The sequence below is a fragment of the Magallana gigas genome, chromosome 2, assembly GCF_963853765.1.
Source record: "Magallana gigas chromosome 2, xbMagGiga1.1, whole genome shotgun sequence".
NCBI classification, from domain to species: Eukaryota; Metazoa; Mollusca; class Bivalvia; order Ostreida; family Ostreidae; genus Magallana; species Magallana gigas.
The window spans coordinates 54,486,982-54,505,981 of record NC_088854.1 but is presented as its reverse complement, the minus strand read 5'-3'; the positions used below and the strand labels follow the sequence as shown (position 1 = coordinate 54,505,981).

The following is a 19,000-nucleotide window of genomic DNA, read 5'->3' as shown; positions in this document are numbered from 1 at the left end:
AATACGTTGTACTTTATTTATTCAACAGTTCAACTTGATGATGATTCGAATTGGTTTAAAAGGGTAGCGATAAGATTTTTCATGCCCTTTTTGGCGAGCTGTTCATTTCACTCTCTAAGGGGGATGCGTTTCAGAAGGAAACAATAAACAGGGGAAAAAATACATACTATTTCTAGGGAAAAAAAATGGAAACAGTTAACGATGTGGACAGAGAACAAAGCAAGGAATTGACACATTCTGCAAATAAATCTACAAGTAATTTTGTTTCATTTTGAATGTTGATTGGAAACAGTTATTGCTTAAATAATTTAATAAACATTTTTGTGAAAGAAAAAAAAACCCCTTCAAATAACGTTAACTTAATTTCTATTAAACCGTTAAGTTAATTTCTATTAAACCGTGGTCCCTAAGCTTACTGAATGAAAGCCTGTAGATACATGTATTTTAATTAAATATTGGTTTAATATATATTGGTTTCAAAGAAGTTGTGATTAATCTACTAGAGGGTTTTTTGTTTGGTGAAATTCAATAACATTTGAATAACACCATTAAAGTACATCCTTTGGTTGACTGAGTGATAAAATGTTGGTTTAATTCATCTCGGGATCGTAATACATACTCAATCTATTTTTTGGCTTATGCCTAATTTCTTTCTTATTCTTTATTTAAAAACAACAGTTGGTAGATCAGAGAAACTTTCATTTGCATAGCTTTTACACATTTTGAGTAGGCATAGGGTTTGATAAATAATTATTGATTATGACGATCAGTGTTTTTTAGTATATTTATTGCGGCATTTAGGATAACCAGATAACCGGAAATGAAAAGAAAATGAAAACATCAATCTGATCAGATATGCCATATCATATGGAAATAGAACATGGAATAAAGAACATTTCGTGAGTATTTTGTTAAACGACGACTTTGCAAATCATGCTTTCTATACCCCATTACTTGCAATATCTAAAGCACATCAAAATACAGTAGACATTTACTGAAGTTAGACAAAGTTTTAGAGAAATCCACATTTCTCACTCCCTGAGTCTTTGGAACATTCATGAGTAGGCCTAAATATGATCAAAACTGATAACCGATTTGCCAGTCAGCTTCTTCTGTTATTACGGAAATAGTGTAGAGTTTGGTACACAGATTGATATCAGTTCTGAAAGGATTCACTCTTAGACAGGTTGGGACCAATCGCCCAAATGGGATAATATGTTTTACGGTGCGACCGTTGGGGCGAGCACAGCATGTGATCAAACAATGAATTATAATAAATTAATAAAATAAAATTAACAACGTGAAATTTGAATGCCAAAAAATAAAACATACCTATTTTTCAGTAAATTTTCATTATTCATAGTTTATAAGATTTGTTATAATTTATTTATTTATATGTAGAACAATAGTTTAATCTCAGATACAATGTTGTTAAATAATAAAGATTTTAAGTACTGTTCTATGTAAGATTCAGGCAGAGGGTGGCACATGTGCATGATGAAAAATATATTTTATCATTTTTATGTAATGTATGTTCACAGACTTGAGCTTTGAACATAACCTTTTTTTTTCATTGTTAATCGTTGCTATGGTAACCAACTGGATATCATTCTTGGATGAAAGAACAAACACATGTGCAGGAAAATTACAATTTTACTGTATTTTCAACACAAAATCCATCAATCACTGCAAATTTCATAAAGAAATTTTTGTTATTTTCAAAAACTATAATAAAAAATGTATTTATTTCAACAATTCAAGTTTTGATTTTTTTTTAATGTTTCTAAGCAATACTGATTCTTGAAATCTATAAATAGCCCAGTTGAGCAATTCTCAAAAATGCCTAAATTTTAATTACTTTTAAGTGGAAATTCATGAAAAAGCAATCAGTGTGTATAATTTCATTGATGAATTCAGAAACTGTAACCTTAGGATATGTAAATTATCAAATAAAAATTCTGCGTTTTCAGTTTTTTGATGAAACACACTTTGGGGGAAAAAAGGCGTTTTTAACGTATTTCGACAATTTCTAACATTAAACATTCTGAATATAATCCTCTATCCCCTTAACAAAATTATTTTATTAATTGATAGTTCCACTAAATTAAAAAAGAAATGATATACAGAGCAAAAGTAAAGTATTAAATCATAAATAAGTGACATTATTGGTTGCTATGGCAACATTTGACATTGACCTTTTTGCCTAATAGAGATCTTATGCAAATTGTATAGCATTATTGCATAAATTTTAATTACAAAAGATTAGAAAAATACAGATGTCATGAGTAAACATATATTATTACTGGTATATAGGAATTGCAATTTACATTAACCTCAAAATTAATAGAAGGCTGTTTATTTTTACCTTTTGGTGCAATCCCAAACAAGAGGCCTAAGGGCCTTAACAATCAACCAGAGAATAAAACAACAATTTAAAGAGAAAAAGTCTAGCATTCAGAAACAACTTCTATACTAAGTTCTTATCTGTCTTCCATTTAGATTTTTATCCTGTATGTTTTATTTTCTATTAAGACTCCACCCTATCTCCCTGGGTCCTTATTTAACCAAATTTGATTCTACATCAGTGGTTTTGAGAAGAGGTCAAACCATCAACTCCAAACAAAATTTGCTCAGAAAAACACAATAGAGCTTTCAGATCGGGTGAGATAAAATGGAGGATTTTCTAATGATGATGTACACAATTCACAGCAGAAGCCTAAGGGAAAATAACATCCAAAACAAAAATCAACAACATGGCATTACTAAGTTTGACCACACTATGTTATGGATATGCCATATAAATATCTTAGGATGTAAACTTGACTCAAACAAATGTGATTTGTGTTGACAAGTATGAACTAGGTTCAAGTGATATTTTGAAAAACTTCTGCATTTTGAAGTTCACTTAGAACACTCAGCAAGTCACTGTCATCTAATCCAAGCTTTTCGGCACAAATCACATTTGCTTGACTGGAATTTACAGCAAGTCGTGAAAAAAAGGATGAAATTTGACTTGGCTGTAGCCATTCACACGGTGAAAACTTCTTCCTTCCATCTTCCACCAGATTCCGCATCTCTAATGCAACAGCTGTGGGATTCTCCTTTCTACCACTTTCCTCTCCTTTCTTAAATAAATCAGTCAAGAAATCCTTCACTTTTTGAGAGAATCTGCTGTATCTTTTTTCTTTCTTCAAAGCTCATCCTCGAACTGGCAAATCCACACTGTCTGAAGCCTCTGGTTCATGTTCAACTCTAGGACGAGTAGTTGTCAGCACACTGTTGCACGTTTCTGCCCATAGTTTCTTTGTTTTATCACTTGAAGATTCTGACAATTTTTTGAACACATGATTCCCAATGAGCAGATGCTCATTAAGTTTACCAAAAGTCTGATATGACTTCACACAGCCATATTCAGGACATAAGAACAATTTAGAGTTCATTCCAGTAGGTTCGTTCTCGCACTCCTCCTCGTCATTTGATATGCTATCAGACCGATCATGTGATCCTGATTCATCATCTGTATTTGGTGTCTTGAGATGAATTTTACCATGGTTCTCAGGATAGTTAAAGTCGCTGATGATTTTCAGACAGGTAGCCAACTGGGTTTGTCCTAGTTTCTGAAGACTCTCTGTGTCCTTAAAGCACCCCTCTCCAATTCCGTAGGCCCTCCATGTCTTAATTCCTGTTGATGTGAACTCTATGTTCGATATGAAGCTCACTCCCTTCCATGAATGTTTTGTGACTTCTTGTTTGGTGACATCAACATCAACAACAGCAATGCAAGTTCCCTTTACTCCTGCTCCACTATCAATTGCTTCCTTCATTTGGGTTGCTGTACATATATTGTGACCTTCTGAAGAAAATATCCTCATCTTTGACCTCATATGAGCAATTTTAGCATCGTAGTAACTCTTTCCACTCTGTGCTTCACTATAGTCATAACGCTTCACAGTAATACCTAAAATAATAAAATACACAGTCACAAATAATTTTTTTTTATAATATTAATAACTACAGTACATTTACATTACACATGTACATGTATTTTGCTTATAGCATGTGTGGAAAGCATTCTAAACAACACAACATGTACAGAAGGTCAAAAGGTTAAGATAAATTATGCTTTTATTTTGAAAGTTACTCAGTTTGTTTGCACACACCATTGGACTTATAATACTTCATCTTTCCAAAAATAACGATTCAATGCTTTTATATACATGAATGTATATATATACATTCTCAAAGGTTCTTTTAAAGGACATAAGACTTTCATTTGCATAATGTTCAAACAGATAATATATTGACAGATAACATTTGAACCTTATTTTTAAGATTGATGAAATCATGATTACCAAAAAGCAAGGAAAAACACTCATTTCTTAAAAATAAACAACATCCAAAAAGCAATTCCAAAGCAACAACTATGTAAGATGCTTTCATTGTACAATATACATGTATTTGTATACTGTGCAGAAATTAAAACAAAAACCAAAATACCTGTTCTCTCTGACAATGATGGTATGGAGAGCCATATCTGCCCACAATGGTAGCACCCAGCATTGTCTGATCTCAGGTAAGCTTCCGTAATGTTTGGCATATGTTGTTTAATGGTTACTAGTGTATGTTCTAGTAATGAAAGAACAGCAAAGAAGTCCTGTTTCACATAATCCATTATGTGAGTAAATGTCTTGTGCTACAAGTACAAAAGAGTAAAATTGTTTAAGGTACATAGACCTATAATGTAAGACAGTTTCATTTTTTTTCTAAACATAAACAACAAAACTTTCAAATGCCATACACATTTTATACACAAGTATATCTAACACTGTAGTCAAAAAAACCCTGACAATCAATTGACAGACCTTTGCTAATTACTTAGTATAAGAGTAATATTAATACATTAGCTTACCACCAAACTTCCATTTTGATCCTTGAAAACTGCAACACATACATGCCAGTGTACACCTTTCTGACCAAAGAAGTCTTTCATTTTCTCCCGGTACATCTGTGGCAAGTACTTCATTGCCCAGTCTTAAATCACTAGGACTTCGTTGTTCTTCAGGTCATGCAGAATGTCTATTCTTCCATCATCCTGATTCACGGTTCTTACAATATGAGATCTCCAGTCTTCTACTTGGGTAATGGACATTTCTAAATCTTGCAAAAATACCTCTTGCTCTTCTGATGGAGTCTTTATGATGACCTCACGGATTTCTGTCACAGCCTCACCAAATATATAACATCTGCTGCAGTTTTGGTTATGTTCATGATCACATGTAACACCAAGAAGGCTTGATTTGGGGTCACTCAGTGCATACTGTAAGCAGTGGAAGCACATTCATCCTCTCGCTTGATGTGAAGTTTGTAGTCAGTCTTCAAGTACAGTCGTGCATTAAACAGCTTCTCCTTCATTTCTTTTTTCCATTGTTGAGGTTCATCAAGCTTATCTACTAAGCTGCTCAGACTGTCAAAAGCTGACGAACCATTAACTGCAATGTTATCAAGTCCTTTCAGGCACTTCCGTTTTGAGGCACTGCATGCATTTAGCACTTCATATAGAGTCGACTCACTTAGAGGCTCAAAGTTGATACTAGTGCAATAAGCATTGTAAAGTTTGATCAAATTTGAATGGATCATAGTCCTAACTATATCAGGAATTAGTAAAGTGTTTCCAGAATCTAGCTTTAGGTTCCTTGTAGTGTATGATGAAATCTCGTTGAATGATGGGTCACTGAAAAATTCAACCGCATGTTGTAACTTAGCATAATTGATTCTCTCTCTGTGTTGAGAAGATGCTTTTAGTTGAACATCTGATCCAGGACCATATACAAAAGCATGTCTTCTAGCTTTGTCTATCTGATGTTTTGTAATCTCTGGAAATTTTGTCAATAGTTCAGCCTTAGAACACCTGTGTACTATCAGGGACAAAAGTTGACATTTCAAATTTGCATCTTTGATATTGTGGTACATTTCACCAACAACATTGAAATGGTCATCATCAGAAGATTCTGAACTTGGTAGAACTATTCTCTTAAGTCTTTGTCCTTGATGAGGAGCAATCTAGCAGAGCTGTACAAGTCTCTTCTGCTTTCCTTTTGTAGTACCTAATAATTACAAAAACAATTAAGATACAGGTAGTTAAGAGTGCATGACACAAAATAGACAAAAGCTACACCTGTGCATATGAGACCAGAGGCATTGTGGGCATGCTCACAATTAACTAATCTTTGAGTAAATTTGGACATAACTTCAAGACACATTTAAACTTTGTGTGAAGAATGAACTAATGTTCATTAATTAGAAAATTATACATCAAACACAAATTTAACACTTTTTTCTGCCTGTAACCTTGAAATTGTCAAAATGACCTTTGCTTAGATTATGACAACCCTAAAGTCATAAGCTATTTTTGTGTCAAGTATCAACTTCTAAGTTGTAGGCAGTACATTTTTTGCAAATAACCTTGAACTTGTAGAATGATCTTGGGGCATACTCATTACACAGCCTCAGGTTATAAACAATTCTTTATACCAAGTATGAGATATCACTGAATCTCCATTACAAAGTTAAAGCCCAGCAAAGACAGATGGACATGGTGATTCCTATAACTCCTCTCCATTATTGTTTGCAGGGGGTATAATAAACAAATGTTATTGTGCATGGAAACAATGATGGTCTCGTATTATTTTCATCCAAGAAAAAAAGTTAAATCTTAAAACATTAGTGTAATTAAGTCACCTTAAAGTTCGTTCTTTAACATCCACCAAGTCTGTGCCTAGTCTTGAGCGAAGAGGACTAATTTGACCTTGGCTTATGATGTTGATGGCTGCATTAACATCAGCCAACTGAATTTCTTGAAGGGGAAGTGCCTCCTCTTCCTGACTCCAGTTAGAACTTTGGCTGCAAACTGCGCTGCTTTGACTATCACTCTGTTACAAAATCAAAAGTTATGTACATTAATAAATTACAGCTACATGTACTACAATGTATACATGCATATTAAGCATGTACATGTACTTTGAAGACAGCAAATTTTAGTTTTTGCAACATATATATTTGTTTGACATGTGATCCACATAACCCACTTGAGCACATGTAACAATTTGGGGTCCTTTTTCATGGCCACTACTTCCTAATCTCTTCATATGGGTGTGGAGAAGGTTTTCACTCTCATGACATTTACAATTTTAATTGATGCACTTTACAGTATGAGAGACTCCTAATGCAAATGTATGTGAAGAAGTATAACTACAGTATTTCTTCAGATTTTTTGGTGTTTACATGAAATTCATTAAATTCATTCAACACTTACCGGTACTAAGTCTTCATAAATGGAAGTATCTGTCTGTCTTGTACGGAGTCTGCAAGTCCATGCTTCATCATTTGTTTCATTCAAAGGCTGAGAAAAAAAAATGATGGAAATGTTATAGCAATGAAATCATACATTTGCAGCAAGAATATTCATTTGATAATTCACATAAATAAAAGCCAAATACTGAAATTAATATCTTTTTTTAGGCCTTTCAATACTCTACAGTCAGAGCTGCATGAAGCAATTTTAAATGCCTGTCTTAATGATCATGCAGAACTTGCTGATTCAAATCTCATCATTGGCAAAATATACAATTTGAAATTATTCTGAAACAGCCTCTATAAATGCATAATTTTATCCCTTTACTTTTCTTGATGTAGTATATATTGTTATGTACATATGATATCACTGATTATGTGGTTTTAAATACCATACATGTTGAATACAACTTGAAAGGTTCAAAACACTTTAAATTAACAAAATATTGACTGCAAGACATGAGCTTTACATACAGCATCAGTACATGAAGACTTCTGGTTTTTGAGAGAGTCTGTTGTATGTTCTCTGTTGTCTTCTATGGGAACTTCAACCTAATAAAGATAATATATTTTACAATTTAATTAAACTTGGATACAATCATTTCTTTTTATCACAGCACACAGACCTACATATTCTTGTGTTGCCTACTGAGCAGAGCAATTTACACTTAGAGATCACTTTACCTGGAGTCTTTGTCTGAAACACCCCTTACATCTCAAAAACTGAAAAATGCATGGATTTGATATTTTGTGCATACATGTATGATGCTTGGCACTAGGACTTATATAAATACAATGGTTACCAACCTCATGACCTTTCATTATACATGTAACATATACAATCAATAGAGCCCAGCCTTAATGATAGCACACATCCAATGAAGCATGACGACGGATAAAAACAGAAAGTACATGTAATAGGTAATCTGACTTAGGTGAATTAAAAATGCCCATGCCTTAATTGCCTTAACTCACATTCATATACTATTATGCAACTATGGATAAGTAACTTATTTTATACAACAGGAAATTAACAGTAGTAAAATAAGATTGCATTTGTTACCTTTCCTATTGATGATGGAAAATTCAAGTAATCGCCATGGCATTTTCTGCATATTCCTAAAATTTTAAGAGAAAAGTATTAAATTTATCATTTTTTTAAAATATATCTCTGTATAATAAGTCCATCATAATAATTGACTTACAACTCTTCTTTACTTCTAGAGGTAAATTTTAAATGACAGATTTATCATATCCCTAGAGTGTTCTTTAGCTTTTTTTTTTAACATTGATGAACATTTCAATGTTTATTTTCTTGTTTATAATTATAAATATCTTTATATGTATATATGTGTGAGAGCTAAAGTGAGCGTGTTTAACCATTGTAATACATTGTATGTATGATAACATGTTTACTCAGTTCATTGTATATGCAACCTTCACTTCTGATATGAAGAGGGCATTTATGAGCATTGTATGCCTGATGCCAAATTCATTCAGTTTTTCTGAATATAAGTATTGCCTGATGGATTCAGCAAATATACCATCTGGGCCTCCTAATTGTACATGCAAAAAATGTGTTTTATCATATAATGTATGGTTGATGAAAATTCTAATACATGCTGGTATAAAAGCATTTAAATTACCAATCATCAGCTGATCAAATAAATCTACTGATTGAATCAGATATGAAAATACATGTAATTTGGAATTCGTAGCTATATATACTCTGCCCCAAGATTTTGCTTCCACTTCTTTTCGTTTGATATTTCGATAATCATCATTACAATAAAGGCTTTGTGCTCAAACTACGTTCACTTAGGAATTTGTTATCATTCCTGTGAAATTTTGTCAGAGTGAAAAATGATAGTATGTGTAAATGAAGATATCTTTGATATTTTCTCTTTTATCAATTTCAACTGTATTTCTTTCACATAGATGTGTATTTTTAATCAAAAATCATCAAAAATTGATGAAAGCAATAACTTGGGACAGACTATGATTATACATGTATATGTACTTGTATCAGGTACATAGACCAATGTAGACATGGTAGACCCCCCCCCCCCCCCCCAAGTTTTTGTCCATGCAGGGTCATGAAAATTTTAATTAACCCTTGCGAGATATTTTACTGTTACTGTGTCTCATTTTAGAATTTAAATAGCTTCTGTTCAAAATCTTGCTGAATATAAACATGATGAATAAGAATAACTTACCTGAACCGACTGGCACTAAAATTCCAAACTCAGAAATCATCCGCTTACACATGCGAGAGTTAAAACTCCGATATGGTTTGGCAGTTCCCTTATGGTTAGGATACTGACAAGAGGTCTTGGGACGCCAGTGAATACCTAGAAAATCTCTGTGCTAGGGACAAACTGTGAATGTTTCCTCGACAGTGAAGAGTCCCACCTGCTTGCAAATTAGATCTGCTTCACTGAACACATCAGCCTCTCCTTTTACACCAGATCGAACTCCATTTTTGATTAGATGTGAAACAATACCTCTCTTGCAGTCTTTTAATCTAGTCAAATTTGTTTCTGATGGATGAAGAGGTGAAAAATCACAACAAGTTGAGGAATAAACACTAATAGAGCATCTTTCAATGGAGTCTGCCATATTGATGCCCCGATGCATTATGGGAAACGGGAGATAACTCTTGTGGTTAAAATTGGGAGAAGGGACTTAACTTTAGAAGCAAAATATTTAATAGCATGGAGAAAACACAAAAAATTAACAATTCTATATGAAAGCAAAAATTAAGATAAAAATATTTTTATCATGAAAAACAATTTCTTTGAATGCTTTTTGTAAATATCATTAATTTAAAATGGGTGAATTTTAATGATATTCTATAGAAATTTAACCAAACCCATTATTTACCTTGGGGGTGAATATCACAATATACCAAAGAAATGATTTTTTTTTTAATTCATAAAGTTAAAGAGGTTTAATTTGAATGACAATTGAAACGAAAATAACAAATTTAAAATTTAATGTGTGTAATGCCTGCATAGGGCCTGCCTGACTCTTATACGGAGCAGTACTTAACATATAAATATTCATTGCACTGCATCTCCTCTTTTAAAGTGATTGTGATTATGATTGATTGATTGATTGATTTCCCCCTTTTTTTTGCAGTAGACATTTTTTTTAAACTTACATATAAAACTTGACTCATCATAGAGCTCCCCCCATGCTAAATTTTTTTTTCATTTTTGTCAATTTATACATAGAAAATCGACTTACCATGGATTTGCCCCTCCACTTAAAAAAAAATAATTAATGTTCAATTTTATTTTTAGTTTACGCTTAAAAATATTTGTATTCATGTTAAAAGAATAAAAGAACATGGTATTGCCCCCCCCCCCCCCCCCGCCCCCCCGCATGTAATAAATGGAAGTGAAAATAAAGAAACCATTGAACTGCTAAAGAGCTGAAGGATTAGAATTTTCATGATTTACTTTTCTTTTTGCTTGCAAAGATTTTTTGGATGAGGCTGCCATCCACCCACCCACCCCCTTTAAAAAAAGGCGCTGCTACGTATAACGCGTTACGTTTCAGGAATTTACCGTAATTATAGTGAATAAAATATTTGTGAGCATTCATCCAAATAAGTGCAATTTACAACTGTTTCCTGTATCTGAAGAAATGTTCTTATTCGTCAGCTGTTCTTTATCTTAGCCTTTGCAAGATTTTGAGAGGATTTTGGTCATTTCAGCAGATTTACAATAACTTCAATTAGAGTAATTTCCCCTTATCAGTGCTTATTGTGACGTCAAAGCTGACGTTGGTTAAGTGTCGTCTTACTCTTTAAAATTCCCTTGAGAAATAAAAGTATGCGAAGTATACTGTTTTATTTACTTAAAAAGCATGATGTTCTTAAAATTACACATCTTATACATGTAAGCTTCTCAAAGGTTTTACTTTGATTCTCGGGAGAACGTGATGTTGGAACGTGAGGTTGGAAACCATTGGTACTATGAATTGTGGGTCAAAATTTACTGACTCCGAAAAAATATATCGGATCAATGTGTAAACGTTTGTGACGTCACACGATTATTTTTGATTGAAAGTGTACTGAGGTGAACTTTAGAGGTAACATTGACTGTATGTCGCTTACATCGTTATTGTTTTTACTGTCTAAATTTGTCTTGCTGATTCTCGTGAGAGTGTGAAGTGATAAAAATTGCCATGATTACAGGGAACTACTGGGACGATTAAAACGATGCATTACTGGTCCGATTTACTGACGCCAAAAAAATCCGTTGAATGAATGTGCAACTAAGCCGAATTTTCTATTCACACACGCCTTGCCGGTAGAGCTCGCTTCGCGCCGGCGCTGCGCGCCGGCGAGCTGCGCTCGCTATAAAAGCCGAAATGGGATATAAATATGAAGAGCAAAAAATAGAATAAATTTATTTTGCTAAAAATACGGTAAATCCGCATTAGAATAGATGAAATTTAACGACTTTTTCTGTAACCGTACTACAGTGAAGTCGCAAATAACGAATTGTCCCCATTAACAAATTACGTTCAGATAAACAATTCTATAATTTTCTGATCAAGGACCAATACTTAGCTTAACCCATCCTGTCATGTAAAGTTATTCTTTTTTGAATTATTTATAATGAAAAATATTAGGATTAAAACAATAATGAACAAGTTTTTTAAAGATGCAGACTAATTGCGTGTGTGCACTTTTTGGTTGAGCTCTGGTGTGAATGGTACATTGTATGTAATTCTACTACAGTTATTGCCAAGATCAAAGAGATGCCGCGGACATTATTCTCCAATATACCACGAACGTCATCAGTAAATTATCAGATCAGAAATACCTATTTGTCTCGCACTGACCATGAAAGTACAACTTCAAACCGTAAAAAGTTTTAAAACTATGTCAATTTCACGTGTTAGTTCCAGTCAAAACGATGTGTACTGCCTCAAATGTTTATTTTTAAGAGATCAATGCGGCTGTTCCTAGGACCTCCCTTGCACATTTTCACTGCGTGTTTTTACATAAAATATATAACGTGTAGTAGAAATAATCGTATTAAATTGCCCTTAAAATATTAGGAACATGATTCAAAGATATTTTATAAATAAGTAAAGAGTATTAAAAATCTAAAGAAAAATTCTGTCGTCTGCATGTGATTCCTTTGATCGATACACAAATAAACATTACTAACAAAACCATTGGGGTTACAGGGAACAGCCGTTAAAATGACCTAGATCGTATCTCTATAGGAGAAACGAACTGTAGAAATACTGGGCTGTTGGTAGAATAGAAATAAAGTTCTTGCTTTCGTGAATGTTACAGAATAACCTCCGCGGTCTCGAAATGTTGTTTGAAATATAACCTAAATCATCTTTCTATAGGAGAAACGATCTGGGCTGTTAGTATGTAAGCATACTTGGTACAGATGTTTAATAACGAGTGCAGCGAGAGGTGGGCAAAGCCCACCTCGCGAAGTGAGGGTTAATGGTAACACATATATTTAAGAAAATCAGTAAAAAAATGAAAGTTGAATCAGGGGTACTAAGGCCAAAAAAAATTTCTTCCAGCCCTGGGCACCGCCATATTGGCAGCCATTTTGTTTTTAAAAGTTAGTTCGATCATTGATTGACTGGTACTAATCGATGTGTATTACCCCTAGACTCGATTAAAATGTTCCAATTTTTCAATAGAAGGTAATTTGAATTAAAAGAAATAAAATAGGACACTATCAACAGATAAGTTTCAATAGTGCTTCCATCAAGAAACACGACTAGTTCTATGTATGTCTTATCAAATTATCAAATGGAAAATAAAAAAACATTTAACATCAAGGAACTGATCTTTTAGATCCTGAATAAAGTATTCAATTTTATTACCGCAGCATTTATATGAATTAAATTGATAAACAACGAAAGAGGAAATAAATTTTTTCTCTCGAAATAACGTAACTCTCTTTGGCTATTTCTGAAGACAAAATGTGTGAAACATGATGTCATGATATAGACTGAGCACGCGACGTTTAGTTACACTTTGGCTAACGATTTGAGTAGGCAACCAAGCAGATCCTACTGTGTGCGTTTCAGATAAATTTTGTTCTACAAAAATCAAACAGCAGTGTGTTAAATCTGTGCTCGGTCCAACAGGCACACCGTTTACATATTGAAATTATCTGTGTACAAGCACTAAAAGCGTCAAACAATTTCTTAATCAGAGAAAAATTATATTATGAACATATTTGCTGAGGGGGCCAAAAAGGGCCCTTACCCTATCTTGTTCTTTTTGTTAAGCAACAGACATCATGAAGTGCAAGTCATTTAATGTGAGGGTTAACAGCGCCCAGGAGCTGGAGACATTTTTTATTGACTGTTAGTAATATTAATGTAAAGTATTGTGTATAGCAAGCACCCGTGTATAATGCACACCCCCTAAAGTTGAGTGTAAAATGCTGGGATAAAAAACAGCTGTTTTTATTTATGATACACACCCCAAAAACACAGAAATTTTCATTCAAGATTTTTAAAAAATCACTGATGTCTGTGCATTAAAAAAACTCATTATGTTTTCCAAGCGCTTGAAAGTGATGTTGTCTGCAGATCAAATCCAAAACAACCACAAAATAATGACTTAAGTAATTGATGATTAGTCCAATTCTTGGATATTTGTTATATAAACATTGTGAAGAAATGTTTGTAAGTTGTATATCACTATTATCAAGTTGTAAAAATGATTGATGTAATTTTAATTGTGTCTCTGCAAAGCAGTAACATTTTACTGCATAACATGACACAAAATAAATAAGTTAACTCAAATCATAATCATTGCTAATCTTACTACACTTTGAAGTCCGACACGAAACAGGTGCATGCTACTGACACCGGAAATTGTTTTAAAAACAAACATTGACCATGCATCCAGTCAACAGGTAGCTGATTACATAATGCAAGAAACAGTGAACTGGGTGGATAAATATTTTAATTCATGGGAATTAAATTAAGAATAAGGTATTTCTGATAAAGTAAATAGAGTCTGCACTCATACAACTTGCATAACACGCGATATTGGCAGTCATACATCTGCGGTTTCTAGGAACACACTCTGAAAAAATGGAGTAGAATTTTTTCCTATGTATAACACGAACCCACCCACCCCCCCCCCCCCCCATGCTAAAAAAAAAAGTGTGTTCCACTGTTATACCCGAGACTTTAGGGTAGTAACTCAACTTAAATTCTTCACTGATTTTATGTATATGTGTTACAATTAACCTAAGCCTCACTTCGCGATGCAGGCTTTTCCTGCCTTTTGCAGCACTTGGTATACTAGAGAGAAATTTAGCAAACCAATGAAAGTGCTAAGTTGTACATGTAGGTTGCAAACAAACAGATTTTTTAATGAGATTCTGAAATAACTCCTGTTTATTTTTATTCTTGTACATAATTATAAATATAAGTTAGACACAAGATATTGATAAATATCTTATTGTGAACATATTAGTTTAAAAAAAGCTAGCCTCAAAATAAACGTAATTTGAAATATGAAAATATCTTTTCCTTAAACTTTACCAACAAATAAGGTATCTTTTATAGACTAAAAACAAGACTGTGCCTGTAGTCCTTCCATCATGGAGAGGAAAGACAGTCATGAGAACGGTCATGTCCATGTGATCAGGTTTCCATGGAGACGGGAGCATAGCAGAAGTGTGGAAGTAGACCCTGTCAAGCCAGGGGAGTTCACCCTTCAGACCCTGTTCTTACAGTTCTGTTCCATTGCTGAGAAGAAGGTGGAGCAGGTGGTGGCTGAGCCTCTGGTAGGTCATGCTTCGCTCAACTGATATACTGTAGTTACTGAGCCCCTGGTAGGTCATGCTTCATTCAACTGATATACTGTAGTTACTGAGCCCCTGGTAGGTCATGCTTCACTCAACTGATATACTGTAGTAATTGCGCCCATGGTAGGTCATGATTCACTCAACTGATATACTGTAGTTACCAAGCCCCTGGTAGGTCATGCTTCACTCAACTGATATACTGTAGTTACTGAGCCCCTGGTAGGTCATGCTTCACTCAACTGATATACTGTAGTAATTGCGCCCATGGTAGGTCATGATTCACTCAACTGATATACTGTAGTTACCAAGCCCCTGGTAGGTCATGCTTCACTCAACTGATATACTGTAGTTACTGAGCCCCTGGTAGGTCATGCTTCACTCAACTGATATACTGTAGTTACTGAGCCCCTGGTAGGTCATGCTTCACTCAACTGATATACTGTAGTTACTGAGCCTCTGGTAGGTCATGCTTCACTCAACTGATATACTGTAGTTACTGAGCCCCTGGTAGGTCATGATTCATTCAACTGATATACTGTAGTTACCAAGCCCCTGGTAGGTCATGCTTCACTCAACTGATATACTGTAGTTACTGAGCCCCTGGTAGGTCATGCTTCGCTCAACTGATATACTGTAGTTACTGAGCCCCTGGTAGGTCATGCTTCATTCAACTGATATACTGTAGTTACTGAGCCCCTGGTAGGTCATGCTTCACTCAACTGATATACTGTAGTAATTGCGCCCATGGTAGGTCATGATTCACTCAACTGATATACTGTAGTTACCAAGCCCCTGGTAGGTCATGCTTCACTCAACTGATATACTGTAGTTACTGAGCTCCTGGTAGGTCATGCTTCACTCAACTGATATACTGTAGTAATTGCGCCCATGGTAGGGCATGATTCACTCAACTGATATACTGTAGTTACCAAGCCCCTGGTAGGTCATGCTTCACTCAACTGATATACTGTAGTTACTGAGCCCCTGGTAGGTCATGCTTCACTCAACTGATATACTGTAGTTACTGAGCCCCTGGTAGGTCATGCTTCACTCAACTGATATACTGTAGTTACTGAGCCCCTGGTAGGTCATGCTTCACTCAACTGATATACTGTAGTAATTGCGCCCATGGTAGGTCATGATTCACTCAACTGATATACTGTAGTTACTGAGCCCCTGGTAGGTCATGATTCATTCAACTGATATACTGTAGTTACCAAGCCCCTGGTAGGTCATGCTTCACTCAACTGATATACTGTAGTTACTGAGCCCCTGGTAGGTCATGATTCATTCAACTGATATACTGTAGATACTGAGCCCCTGGTAGGTCATGATTCATTCAACTGATATACTGTAGTTACTGAGCCCCTGGTAGGTCATGATTCATTCAACTGATATACTGTAGTTACTGAGCCCCTGGTAGGTCATGCTTCACTCAACTGATATACTGTAGTTACTGAGCCCCTGGTAGGTCATGATTCATTCAACTGATATACTGTAGTAACTGTGCCCATGGTAGGTCATGATTCATTCAACTGATATACTGTAGTTACTGAGCCCCTGGTAGGTCATGATTCATTCAACTGATATACTGTAGTTACTGAGCCCCTGGTAGGTCATGCTTCATTCAACTGATATACTGTAGTAACTGCGCCCATGGTAGGTCATGATTCACTCAACTGATATACTGTAGTTACTGAGCCCCTGGTAGGTCAAGCTTCACTCAACTGATATACTGTAGTAACTGTGCCCATGGTAGGTCATGATTCATTCAACTGATATACTGTAGTAACTGAGCCCCTGGTAGGTCATGCTTCACTCAACTGATATACTGTAGTAACTGCGCCCATGGTAGGTCATGCTTCATTCAACTGATATAGGCCATGCTTCATTCAACTGATATACTGTAGTTACTGAGCCCCTGGTAGGTCATGCTTCACTCAACTGATATACTGTAGTTACTGAGCCCCTGGTAGGTCATGCTTCATTCAACTGATATACTGTAGTTACTGAGCCCCTGGTAGGTCATGCTTCATTCAACTGATATACTGTAGTTACTGAGCCCCCTGGTAGGTCATGCTTCATTCAACTGATATACTGTAGTTACTGAGCCCCCTGGTAGGTCATGCTTCACTCAACTGATATACTGTAGTTACTGAGCCCCATGGTAGGTCATGCTTCACTCAGCTGATATACTGTAGTTACTGAGCCCCTGGTAGGTCATGCTTCCTCAACTGATATACTGTAGTTACTGAGCCCCTGGTAGGTCATGCTTCACTCAGCTGATATACTGTAGTTACTGAGCCCCATGGTAGGTCATGCTCCCTCAACTGATATACTGTAGTTACTGAGCCCCTGGTAGGTCATGCATCTGAAACTCAACGGATGTACTGTAAATTCCTTATATTAGGCGAGTACTTTATTCCGCGATTTTGCTGTTTTGTAACAAACGTTGAGAAATGAAATCGTGAGTGCAGAACTTTCATTCTTGTTTCTTGAAATTCTTAATCCTTAGAAAATTATGATTTTAAGATCTGGAAAGGTTGCTTCTCGTAATTTTACGTGAAAATTAATTCCTCATGTTTAACTAGGAACAGTACTGTAGATTTCTAATTGAGTTAAAAGAATAAATATTCATGCAAAATCAGGAGAGGCACCCCTAAAAATTAAGAGTTTTCCAATTTCATTTTTACACAAATTTGTTACAAATGGCAGAATCACAGAATTAAGTACTCGTGTAATCATGGTAATATTAGGATTTAGGAATCTACGGTTCTCTTTTCATTAGAGTTCACAAGTTACTTGATTGATACAATGAATTTCAGAATGGTATCAAGTTCATAAGATTTCCAGGTATGATCAAGGAAAATGAATAAATTGTATGACCAAATGGGTCAAATCAAAATGTAATAAGTATGTACGTATTGTAATTATGGAAATTTTTGCTCAGGAGATAAAATTGTGTAACTACATGTATTCACCACAAAATTGATTGATTTATATTTCATTGACTTGGGGAAATAAAGTCATCTTATTTTGTTTTAATTTTAGATTTATGCCTATTACAAATTTATTAAAAGAGACATATCTAGGTTTAGAGCTAGAACTTGTTCTATACAAATTGATGATTTGTATCATTATGTTATCATTAAAAATAAAAACATTTTTTTTTGTTCACACATTTTCTAAAATTAATCTCTGTGCTATACATCATCTTTAGATCTATATTTATAAACAGGGTACTTATACTTTCTTCTGCAGTCAGGGTGCTCAATTATGCACAGTTTGTTTAGTAACAGATATTCTTTTATCTGTATGAGTGGACATTTATTCCCTTAAATTCATAACTCCTTCAACCATTGTTGAATGCTCACTTGTCATTTTTTACAGGAGAAGCCCTTGGCAAAGTCTTTACAGAGAGGGGAGGACTCCCAGTTTGATCAAGTAAGTTGGACTTGTTGAGATGAACTGGTTTGCAGTGCCTAATTTTTGCAGCAAGCCTTATTCACCCCTGTTTTCTTTTTTAGCTCACCTGAACCGAAGGTTCAAGTGAGCTTTTCTGATCACCCGTTGTCCGTCGTCCGTCCGTCCGTCTGTTTGTCTGTCCGTCCGTCTGTAAACTTTTCACATTTTCAACTTCTTCTCAAAAACCACTGGGCCAAATTTAACCAAATTTGGTACAAAGCATCCTTATGGAAAGGGGGTTATAAATTGTTAAAATAAAGGGCACAGCCCTTTTCAAAAGGGAGATAATTGCGAAACAGTAAGTTTAGGGTGCATGTCTTTAAAAATCTTCTTCTCAAGAACCACGGCACCAGAAATGCCAA

The 19,000-nt window shown here is 34.9% G+C and overlaps 2 protein-coding genes across 6 annotated transcripts in view; one reads left to right on the top strand and one right to left on the bottom strand.

Annotated features, from left to right (window-relative positions):
* The first annotated feature begins 741 nt into the window (after positions 1–741).
* Positions 742–19,000, top strand: part of LOC105331772 (protein furry) — a 56,791-nt gene continuing 38,532 nt past the window's right edge. For all 4 annotated transcript variants that reach the window (XM_066077275.1, XM_066077273.1, XM_066077272.1 and 1 more), the window contains exons 1-3: positions 742–899; positions 14,932–15,152; positions 18,564–18,617. In XM_066077275.1, the coding sequence (XP_065933347.1) occupies positions 14,967–15,152; positions 18,564–18,617 (240 nt within the window). In that variant the 5' untranslated portion in view covers positions 742–899; positions 14,932–14,966. The remainder of the gene's footprint in view (positions 900–14,931; positions 15,153–18,563; positions 18,618–19,000) is intronic.
* LOC136273147 (uncharacterized) lies at positions 2,496–7,951 on the bottom strand. Of its 2 annotated transcripts, none has more exons than XM_066077270.1 (6): positions 7,825–7,951; positions 7,313–7,399; positions 6,739–6,929; positions 4,910–6,104; positions 4,498–4,693; positions 2,496–3,958 (listed from the first exon to the last, which is right to left on the bottom strand). In XM_066077270.1, the coding sequence occupies exons 4-6, from the start codon at positions 5,021–5,023 to the stop codon at positions 3,198–3,200; spliced, it is 1,071 nt and encodes a 356-aa protein (XP_065933342.1). In that variant the 5' UTR covers positions 5,024–6,104; positions 6,739–6,929; positions 7,313–7,399; positions 7,825–7,951; the 3' UTR covers positions 2,496–3,197. The 2 variants fall into 2 exon arrangements, with proteins under 2 accessions (XP_065933342.1, XP_065933343.1); XM_066077271.1 differs by having other exon boundaries at positions 7,319–7,399.

Coding starts and splice junctions, on each gene's coding strand:
- LOC136273147 (XM_066077270.1), bottom strand. CDS start 5,023: ATGAAGTACTTGCCACAGATGTACCGGGAGAAAATGAAAGACTTCTTT. Junction 4,694..4,909: donor ATCAAAATGGAAGTTTGGTG/GTAAGCTAATGT, acceptor TTGTACTTGTAG/CACAAGACATTTACTCACAT. Junction 3,959..4,497: donor ATCATTGTCAGAGAGAACAG/GTATTTTGGTTT, acceptor TTATTATTTTAG/GTATTACTGTGAAGCGTTAT.